General features: G+C 42.5%; 1 protein-coding gene across 1 annotated transcript; it reads right to left on the reverse strand.

Annotated features, from left to right (window-relative positions):
- Positions 1–8021: 8021 nt before the first annotated feature.
- On the reverse strand, positions 8022–10619 carry RPL37 (ribosomal protein L37). The gene is made up of 4 exons (XM_066338560.1): positions 10535–10619; positions 9735–9870; positions 9367–9451; positions 8022–8131 (listed from the first exon to the last, which is right to left on the reverse strand). The coding sequence occupies exons 1-4, from the start codon at positions 10535–10537 to the stop codon at positions 8062–8064; spliced, it is 294 nt and encodes a 97-aa protein (XP_066194657.1). The 5' UTR covers positions 10538–10619; the 3' UTR covers positions 8022–8061.
- Positions 10620–11174: the final 555 nt, after the last annotated feature.

The following is an 11174-nucleotide window of genomic DNA, read 5'->3' on the forward strand; positions in this document are numbered from 1 at the left end:
ACTCCACATATACCTTGGTCGCGTATCCTACCCTCTGGTTTGCCTTGCCAGCCACTCTCGCCACTCATCCACACTGTATTTAAGCCACTAATCTGTCTTCCATTCCATGCATTTGGTATTTTCTATAAACTGAAGACCATACTTCTTCTTTATTGTAGACTATAACTGGATTAATATTTTAAATCACATTCCAACTCTGTATTGAAAGGAACACATAAACCTGGAGAAGCAGTGACTATTGGATGGGTATTTTCAAATGGAGAGATCTTCAGTTGAACAGGAAGGTTATGGACAACTCCCATGCCTTCACTTCCTTTCCCTAATACTCCAGACTAAGTGAATGATTCAATCTAAAATGCTTTCCTTGCCTACCTATACACAGCCCCTGAATGTGTTTGCAAATAGATAAATACATCAGACAGCAAGAAACGGACAATTTTATTCTTAATAGTCCTAAATCCAATTCAGAGAGTCTTCAATATTACTTATGTTATAGTCATTAATTTAACAGTTGGAAAACAGAAAATCTGGTCTATACAAAAACTGTATATTTTAACATATTCCTCTATGCTAATGGCATAAAAAAAATTTCATAGGGAAGTAACCTTGAGTGATGTTCCCACTCAAGGGAGAAGTCTTCATACACTCACTCTGGAAAAGGAAGGGTTGTGTCAGAAATGTGTCCATTTAAAAGTGGGACTGCGCATTTATAGTACATAAACCACATATATAAAGTGATTGTCAGATGATTTCTAGGTCATCTGTGTCAGCTCAGCAGCTTTTAGCACAGCAGCTTTACTTTAGCTATCAGCACCGTCATCTGTGGGTTCCCTTCTCAGGAACTTTGCCACATCTTCATCACTGCCAATTCCTGTCAGGAAACAATTGTTTTTCACATCCTCAGGATGTTTAATGCTTTGAATAGTTGAGTCAGACTGGTCTTAGCATTCTTCAACACCAAAAGCAGTGCGACACCCCTCCTCCATCCACTTCTGATAACTTTTGCTAACAAGACAAAGTTTGAGCAGTTTTACCCCATTCAGAGCATCCTGCTGTACTACAGTAGTAACAGTACACTGCACTACAATAGAAACATACATTTTGTTACAATCTGCTATGTAACAGTTGGACTTTCACTATTATGTATTTGCTTTTGCAAATTATTGTAAATTGTAACCGTTTTTCTAGAGATAGTGTGAATTGTAATTACTTCTGTGAACAGTAGAACTAAAACTGTGCACAAAGCAAGATTACAAGATGTAAGCATGCTTGAAAGAGATGTATATATAACTAAGATAAGCACAGGCAGAGAACAAGATACCATAAAAGGAGAATAGTAAGTCTAAAGTGGCATCAGAAGACCATCCTGGACTGCCTCTTTGAGGCACCTTTGGAGACTGTAACTGTGGACCTATGCAATGCTGTGGCAACCTGAGACAGAGCTGTGGTAAACGGCTCCGAGAAATATGAAAAGCCATTTCAGGAAGTAATGCAACTGCAACAGGATAAAAGACTGTTTGCCAAATAATTGGGTGTGCCCCTAGCTGTTACCACACACCCAGTGCTGTTACTTTTGCTATATTGATCTGTCCCTTATTATTACTTATTAAACTCTTACATTAGAGAGTTTCTCTCTTTGTTTCTCATGCTTTGAGGCGTAATTATAAGAATTATTTAGTCTGATGTTAGATCTTTGGCTCTAAAAGTCTTGTACATCACAAGCAGAAAACACACACACAAATCAGAATATACAAGCTAGCATAGTTCTGAGATTCTGGAGAAAAATATTTATTGTTAAGCTATCAAATTTCAGGGTGGGATTGAACAGCAATTTAACATCAGGAAAAGAAAAATTGGCAGGATCTCTTTTGTGATGCAAAAAACATTACTTTAATCTTTTGGAAACATTCTTTGTAATATGAGGAGAAAATTATGTGTTGAACATCACACTGGGAGGAAAAATTGATTAAGCCATAGCTAGCTGAAGAGGGAAAATTTATTTGGGATGTCTGCAAGCTCATTGGTGGTCTTGATACCAAATGATTACAAGCCATTTTTGGCTTTAACTCAAGCTGTTATCCTAATTATGACAACAAAATTAGAATTCAAAAAGCTCTACAGATCCATTCCAGAAAGTGATATCATTTCATGAATTACTAAGTAATCTCTTAGGTAACAGAACATTTTAGAAAATGAGAATAAATGAGCTGTTAAAGTCAGATGGGAACTAGACTATAGAAGCCATTCATTAGTCTTATATTTGTAGCCAAAAGTGAGTATTACCAAAATATTTTGTCTCTTTGTATAGCGACTTTTAGGTTCATGTCACTGCATTCAGTTTTACTCCAAGTTCTTTGTCACACCTAGAGAAAAAGAAAGAAAGAAAGAAAGAAAGAAAGAAAGAAAGAAAGAAAGAAAGAAAGAAAGAAAGAAAGAAAGAAAGAAAGAAAGAAAGAAAGAAAGAAAGAAAGAAAGAAAGAAAGAAAGAAAGAAAGAAAGAAAGAAAGAAAGAAAGAAGAAAGAAAGAAAGAAAGAAAGAAAGAAAGAAAGAAAGAAAGAAAGGAAGAAAGAAAGGAAGAAAGAAAGGAAGAAAGAAAGGAAGAAAGAAAGGAAGAAAGAAAGGAAGGAAGGAAAGGAAGGAAGGAAAGGAAGGAAGGAAGGAAGGAAGGAAGGAAGGAAGGAAGGAAGGAAGGAAGGAAGGAAGGAAGGAAGGAAGGAAGGAAGGAAGGAAGGAAGGAAGGAAGGAAGGAAGGAAGGAAGGAAGGAAGGAAGGAAGGAAGGAAGGAAGGAAGGAAGGAAGGAAGGAAGGAAGGAAGGAAGGAAGGAAGAAAGAAAGAAGAAAGAAAGAAAGAAAGAAAGAAAGAAAGAAAGAAAGAAAGAAAGAAAGGCAGGCATAAAATCTCTGATAGGTAAAGTCTCCCAGGCTGAGTCAAATCAAGCATAATCTAGACCAAGCCTTATAGTATCACAATGGATTTATACTTTAGTATTTGATGCTTATGTACAATACATATGAACCTACACATCTACTTGAACTTTATTCAGTGTGAAAGGTAATGATAAACACTTTACAATACTAATCAACATCACTGCTTCTTCCCTCATCTTTTGGATGTAAGAGTCATATTAAAAGATTGAATTCTTTTGGCTGACAGTGCAACTTTGAATAATGTCTTGTTAGGGTGTGGGGTGCAGGTTGTCTTCTTAGAATGGCTGTAGGAACAAGATATAACAGAGGAATTACTCCATGAGTCTTTTAAGCCAACTTGCCTTCTGATAACCTCTCCATTACACTAATTATCTTGAAAAGCCCATGCACTACTATAAAACCACCTTTTCTGTTTGTTTATTCACACGGGCATACCTCTACTTTTCAGAAAATTTTAAAACAAAAAACAAACTCAAAGCTGACTTTATAATTTCTGTCGATTATATCCATAAACTTATTTTGAGACAGAAAATTGCTGTTAAGTTCCCCTTGTACCATTTATTTCTTTCAATTTCTTTCTATATTTTCAGCAGTTTATTCCCAGATGTGAGAAGACTCAGGGCACTCTAGCGTAAATAGAGCTGCTGTTCTGTGGGAACACCCCCAGTGTGTTACAAGTGCCACCAGTTTGCATGCCCTTTGTGACACACAGGGAGCCAGTGCTGTGGTTCAGGGACACAGCAAGGCTTTCCTAACGTGTGCCCAGACACTGCAATGCCATCAGACCCCTCTACAGTTCAGGGCCAGCAAGAAGATCATGAGTGGTAGATGATGTAAGAATTAGACAGTACAAGAAAACAAAGGATTGAAGACAAAAGAAAAAATATTCTCGGCTTTACTAACAATATGGAAGGGGGAATATTAATGTGGTTTGTTTCTATTAGCTGGTATTAAGACTTCCTTGGCATCATTGGTGTGTTTTGCAAACAGGCACACACTTCTTGCCCTTTTCTCTTTGACTTCTGACTCCCCAACATTACTGTTGAATGTACAGCACATTTCTTCTGGTACTATTTCCACTTCCCCTCTCCTCCCCCTAAAAGGGTACATTTTGCCCAGCTCCAGGCTTGTATCTCTTCTGCTGTTTCTGGCTTACAAGCTGAAGACACTGCAGAAATCACAGAATCATAGAATGGTTTGGGTTGGAAGGCAACTGTAAAGATCCTCTAATGCAACTTGCCCTGCAATTAGCCAGGACATCTTCAACTAGACCAGGTTGTTCAGAGCCCAGGCAAATCTTTCCTGAAACACTACCAGGCAGTGTTGGTAGTGTTATAGCTTCTCTGGGCAACCTGTGTAACACACTATTGGCAGTGTTATAGCTTCTCTGGGCAACCTGTTCTATTGTCTCAGCAGCATGACAGAAAAAGACTTCTTCCTTCTACATAGCCTGAATCTACCCTAGTCTAGTTTATAACCATTACCCCTTGCCCTGTAACTGCAGGCCCTACTAATACATTTGTCCTCATCTTTCTTCCAAGTCTCCTACAAGTACTGAATAGCTTCCTGAAGCCTTCTGTTCTTCAAGATGGACAATCCCAACTCTCTGGGTTCATAGGAGAGGTGCTGCAGCCCCTTGAATCTTCTTTGTGGCCCTTCTCAGAGCCTGGTCCAACAGAACCACATCTTTCCTTTTCTGGGGACCCCAGAGCTGAACGCAGTGGTCTGGGGTGCTGTAGACAGAGAGAGCAGAATCACCATGCTTGACCTGCTGGCCACACTGCTCTGGATGCAGCCCTGGATGTGGTTGTTCTGGTTTCTGGGCTGCAAGTACACATTGCTGGCTCATGTCCAGCTTTTCAAGCACCATTACCCTCAATCCTTCTTCATTGAGAATCTCTCAATCCCTTCATCTCTTGGTTGGGATTTGCCTTGATCTGAGTGCAAGACTTTACACTAGGCCTTTCTGAGTGTCTTTAAATTCATGAGCCCACTTGATCTTGTCCATGTCCTTCTGCATGGCATCCTGTCCCTTGAACACATCAACCACACCACTCAGATAGGTGTCTCCTGCAAATTCCTTGAGGGTGCACTCAATCCTTCTGTATCACTGATAGGGGAAGTTACACTTTGACCTTCCCTTATGGCTCACATGCCTACAGAAGCCCTTCCTCTTCTTTGCATCCCTTGCCAGGTTCAGCTTTTAGCCACACCTTGGCCTTCCCAGCCCTATCCTGTCACAATTGAGCAACGTCCCCATGCTCTTTCCAGGATACATCTTCCTGCTTCCCTGCCTTTGTATTTCCTTCTTGCCCTTCAGTTTGGCAAGCAGGTCTTGACTCAGCCATATTGTTGGCTTTCCTTTCCTGGTTCCTTACAGATGGGGATTGAGAGCTCTTGCTCCCTGTTGGATGCACATGTCAAGGATTTGCCAGCTCTGTTCCACTGAGAGCAGTGGACTAGCTCCTTTGACCTGAGAATTGCTGAACTCTCCTGCAGGGAGATGCTCATGCAGTCTGCTGTTGTGCCAGGGAGCTCAAAGGGCCTCACTTAGGACCACTGTTTATAGGGTTGCAAGATGACCGACTTCAGTCCTCAGCCAATTTCCATATTTGCCGCAATCCAAGGCAGTAATTACTGGAAATTTTCAGAAGCTTGTAACCATATTGTTCCCTTCAGGCTATGTTTCAGGCAAGAAACATTCCTAGGCTATGAGGGGATAATTTACTATCTGTCACCCTCCTTGGTTAGGACAGTGTTTCTGTTAAGGGCAGTTCCAGTGAGGGGGTTGAGGGCCATGTTTGGGGACATAATACATCTCCATACAAGGATCTTTTACCAAAGGCAATCAAACTTTCACTACTGTAGTCACTTGAATACCTCTCTGCCTTTAAGACACCTTCATCTGATACACTTCCAGAAAGTGAGACTTTTACAATGAACAATAGGGAATGTAATTTCTGATGTAATTCGGACTACACCATTTATCAGTCTAAAGGATGCAAAAATGACACATTACAGACTGGGTATGGCAATACTTCTGTGTACATAAAGTATATAGTAAGCATTATGCAGACCTTCAATTGATAACCCTTGAGTTAAAATGCTTAACAAGATCTCAACAACAGATTATACACTGAGCAACCATCAAAGCAACCTGTTAATATTTAACACACTACAAAGAACAGAAGTGCATCAAAATCTATTTCCTGTACGGTGCAAATGTAACTGACACACTGACACGTGAAGTACACAATCCTTTCTGAACAGGACAAAATAAACCCAAAAACCAACAAGCTACAAAAAACTGATTTCCTGCCCCTCACCAGGAATTTTAAAACGATTGAAAATGGCCATCAAAACTCTTATCCATAAAATTCATGTTTACTGCAAGTAAAATTCTCCCTGAAATACACGGTTTCAGTTACTCCAAGTCACTGGAAGTTTCAATCACTGTTACCATGGTGTGTTGCTTTTTATTCAAATGTTCATTTTGCAGGAGCAAAATTCACAAGCTAATAGGTAACAGCAGCAAGTAGCTAAGCACTTGCCTCTACAGTGTTTTTATCGTCTACAGGTCAAACAGGCTGCTCAGAGCAAAATCCCATACTACAGAAAGATCACCCAAGACTTGGCAAGCTAAGGCTTTCACTCCCACCCATAGTCAGAATATCTGCCATACCACCATCCAACTGTACAATCCCTCAAAAAGCCCTTCCTTAGAATCCTTCTGGCCTGTTTTTATACTGGTCTTGAGTTTATTCTTAGAGAACAAGGACACATTTATGATTACTTCCTCCCTACATGTAAGTGTTTCCTAAACATCACCAAAAAAACATTCCAGGGGCACTCCTTAGCCCTGAGAGCCATTTTCAATTGTTTTCATAGCCAGTACTGTGCAGAGTGTATTTTAAGAGCATCTCTACCACTTACTTACATTCTGACTCTCCCAAATGGACAGCTGAATCTAGAGCAAGTAGAGTCTATTTGTTAAATGCTACACAACAGCAGCAAATGACTTATTTTGGTTTAGAAACAGCCCAAACTGATATGCTGGAATATCCAAAAACTCTACCTCCATTATAGTAAAGTGCAGCCGGGCACTCCAATTTCACACCTGGCTGAAAATTTCCCTAATTTGCAGAGGGTGATACATTCTGATCATTCAGTAATGACAAAGCAATATTCTGCTTCTAGAAGTTCATGATTAATCTAAGAGCAGTGTCAACAGCCTCAGAAGCTTAAAGCATCTAAAGTTTCTCAGTTTCTAGTATTGTCTCTGCAAGGCAATCTGAAAATCCTTTAAACCCTTGCAGTAATTACTGTAATTCCCTAAACTTTCGTAGCAGCATCTTATGATCACTTTCTTAGTGTGAGCTTGAATGCCAGTAATATATAATGTAAGAGACAAACTCATAAGGCGGTTATCTGTAATTTTCATGTAACTCAAACTGATTTACTACTCTCTGGTATCAATTCATTATTTACACCAAACAGTTAATTCAGTTCTGTGTGTCCACTTTCCACACCAACCCCACCAAGACATTTAGGCAATTTTGTCCCACCCACAGATCTCCCAGCGCCCCTGTACCTACAGCACTCCAGGCTTGGGAGTTTCTTTTTGCCCAAGCAGCAATGTTCCACACAATAAGTAGTATCTTTTCAGGCTTTTCAGTACCACAGAGCAGAGAGAAAAGAACAGTACTGGAAATCCCTCTTTCACCAACACCTCCCAAGACAGCACACAGAGCCATTATTATAGGTACTATCTTTAAAACAAAATTCTGGCTCTCCATGCTAGAGTATACTGAGATCAGAGGCAAAGGGCAAATCCTTAATACTAATATTCCCTTTCGCTAGCAGGGGAACTCTTCTGAGTAACACCTACAAGCCTCTTTTTCACGTCAGTGGAGAGATTATGGTCCTTTTCCTAACAAAGGTACTACCACATGAAGAGTCAATTACAGGAGTGTTTTAAATTAATCAGTTCAGAATTTGTGGGCTTAAGTATTTATGTATTTTTATGAATACCACATTTCAGAGTATGTAAGTATTAAGTAAAGTATATAAAAAAAAAAAACGGTGACAAGTCTTCCGGGCAAGACTATTTATTTTAACAAATAGATGAGTCTTTAAGACGAACTGGAGGCTGCAACAGCTGCTCTCTTGGGCTTCGGTGTGGTTCCCTCACGGAATCCATTCCTGCAAGTAGAAATATGGTTACCACTTTTTGAGAAGCTGATTTCTGTTCCAGGTTATTTTCTGACAGTCATGTTTTAGACAAAGCTCACTAGCTTTTTTCAATATATCTCAGAAATGCACTGAAATTGCTACAGAGTTCATCCATTCACACCTCTTTTAAAAAGGAAGACATTAAAAATCGTCTTGAGTAAGATGTATGGTTTTCACTCTCTCCTGCTGAAGTAAATTTGCCTTCTTGAAACAGGAAGATTTCATTATCTGAGTGAACACTACAAATACAGCTCAACTGCTGAAAGCAAATTTTAGTTCATATTCCTTCTAAGCAATCTGACTAAGGAGGTCCTGTTTGTGAAACCTATTTCTTACAAAAATCCTCTATGCCCCCAGCCACACTCTTCAGCCCTGCACTTGGCTTTTGGATGACATTTCCACTTGAGCTACACTCAGTGGAAAGCAAGCCACACTGCACACTGGAAGGCGTTTTATGGCTGAGAATGAGCTAACCAAAACGAGTAAATAGATCCCTCAACCATACCCAAAACTGAGACTTAAAAATCTCCTACCTTTTGCTAATAATGCAAATCTACATTTTTATGACAACACTCCCGAATTACATCTTTTTTGTGTACCTTTCTTGTGTAGCAGACCAGAAACGATCAAGTTCCATGGGAATCATACAACACCCCAAATATCTTCCAAGTATAACTCAAAAGCTTTGTAACAAGTCTTAGAAACTTGCAACTCAGGATCTGATGTAATATCTATCTATTTAATGCTGACTGAACTCTAAAAAAAAGAGAGGAATCAGAAGTTGTTCCTGTCCTGAACTTTTTTCTGACTGAGCAAATGGGGACTGAAGTGCATTTTGAGACTTATCTCTACAAACTCCCCACTATAGTGTAATTATCTATTTAAATCACAAATATATATAATGCCACACAAAGCATGTGTGGGCTTCTTACTACAATAACCTCTGTGTTCTGTACTACCTTCACTTAGTAGAAACAAAAGAACTTTTTACACACCCTTTGTCTTACTAACAAAGGTTTTTTTAATCCTCAAAGGATCAAATGTAGGCAACTATACAAAGCACATTATTTCATGACGTATTTAAGAAGATTACACCCCACTAAGTGTGAAACAAAATTACAATGTTAACTTTCAACGGTGAATTTTGCCATCAAGTGGTGTCTGTGCAAGATTTCACACCATACTAGTGTGATAAAATGTTATACCTGAATCGACGGTAGACCTTTTTCAGGTGCCTCATGCGACCAGTACCAGTGGTGTTGCGTCTTTTAGCCTTTGCACTCCAGTTATCTAAAATATGGAAGTTACTGTTATTTACCTGCATCAAGTAATTTTAGTTGCATGTTATATCTACATGGTACAATTATTCAAGCAACTATAACTCAAATCATTTTCTATGCAGTAATACTGTATATTACCTAGCATACAGTTAAATCATTATTAACAAAGCTCCAAATTGGAAAATGACAAAACTGCAAAGTGACAGTTTTCCTCCTTAACTGGAAAACAAGTCAAGCTCCTGAAGAAAAACACGTGTTTTTAAACTAGAGCCAGTTAAGAGTTTGTTACTTACACTTTCTCTTACGCTTAGCAGGGTAACCACACTTCCCACAGGTCGATTTTTGCAGATGGTACGCCTTGGACCCACATCGACGACACAGGGTGTGTGTCTTATTTCTTCGCTTACCAAAGGACGACGTACCCTTCGTCTGAAAAGCATTTCAAGACATGGAAACATCACTAACGCTTTTAAGTCATAGAACTAAAAGAACAGGCCATAAAAAACTAAGCGCAAACCGGGTCGCTTAAACATGTCGGAGGCACTTTTAACTCTGAACCACAACTCAGTTTTAACTACAAGTAGCCTCCATTTTCGGGACTCATTGCCGCCTTTCCTCATGGGACCCCGCCCCTGTGCTGAAGTAAAAAGGAGCCACGACGCGTTTATATCGGCCCCCCCTTTCCCCACACCCATCTCCTTACAGCAGCAAACTGCTCTCTCCTGACAAAAATTGACTTGCTTCCCACACAGCAGCCGCCCACTCACCCGTGGCGAGCAAACTTGCTCTTGCTACATTAGCGCCCGGCTGCTCTGCCACGGCGGCAGCAGCAGGTACGCAGTAAGAGACCCCAGAGCGCCCGCGGCCCCTCACCGCACCACGGCCTCCCCGCCCGGCCTGGCCTGGCCTGGCCCGGCTCGGCAGCCGCGCCCGCCGCCAGCTCCCGGCCCCAGCCCCGCCGCCGAGCCCGGCCGCGGCACAGCGCGGGGCCTCTCCCCCGCAGCCTGGCCAAGCCCCGCGGCGCCCCGGCCTGGCGGGGCGGCGGATGGCGGCGGATGGCGACGGATAGGCCGAGAGCGAGCGCAGCACTCACCATCTTCGCGGGCCGCCAGCACCAAAGAGGCCGCGCTCCGCCCCGCTTCCGCCACGCCCCCTTGCGCGCTTCCGGGGCGGGCCCAGGCCGGGCCCGTGGGAGGCGCTTCCGGCGGGGGCCGAGCGCGGGTGCTGCCGGGGCGGCGGGCGGCTCCGGGGCGGCGGGCGGCTCCGGGGCGGCGGGCGGCTCCGGGGCGGCGGGCGGCTCCGGGGCGGCGGGCGGCTCCGGGGCGGCGGGCGGCTCCGGGGCGGCGGGCGGCTCCGGGGCGGCGGGCGGCTCCGGGGCGGCGGGCGGCTCCGGGGCGGCGGGCCCCGCGCTGCCAGGCCAGTGCCTCGGCGTGAGTCCTGACCCTGCTCACACCGACAGTCTGTTTTTATAGAATCACAGAATCACCAGTTGTGGAGCAGATCTACAAGGCCGTCCGTCCAGTCCATCCGTCCGCCCAGCACTACTCCTGTAACACTAAACCCCTAAACCACATCACCCAGTGCCAGACCCAGACTCATGTTGAACAACTCCACGGAGAGCGATTCCACTACCTTCTAGGTAACCAATTTCTGACGACCCGACAGTGACAACTTTTTTAACGTGGATCTCTCATATCGCAGTTTCAGGCCATTTTCTGTTGCCCTCTCTGTAG

Source organism: Sylvia atricapilla, chromosome Z (genome assembly GCF_009819655.1).
Source record: "Sylvia atricapilla isolate bSylAtr1 chromosome Z, bSylAtr1.pri, whole genome shotgun sequence".
Taxonomy (NCBI): Eukaryota; Metazoa; Chordata; class Aves; order Passeriformes; family Sylviidae; genus Sylvia; species Sylvia atricapilla.

Bases quoted from the DNA above. Each gene is read 5' to 3' on its own strand.
- RPL37 (XM_066338560.1), bottom strand. The intron at 9,452-9,734 runs GTAAGTAACAAA...TCCATATTTTAG, and splicing joins TGCTAAGCGTAAGAGAAAGT to ATAACTGGAGTGCAAAGGCT. The intron at 8,132-9,366 runs GTATAACATTTT...TTCTACTTGCAG, and splicing joins AAGGTCTACCGTCGATTCAG to GAATGGATTCCGTGAGGGAA.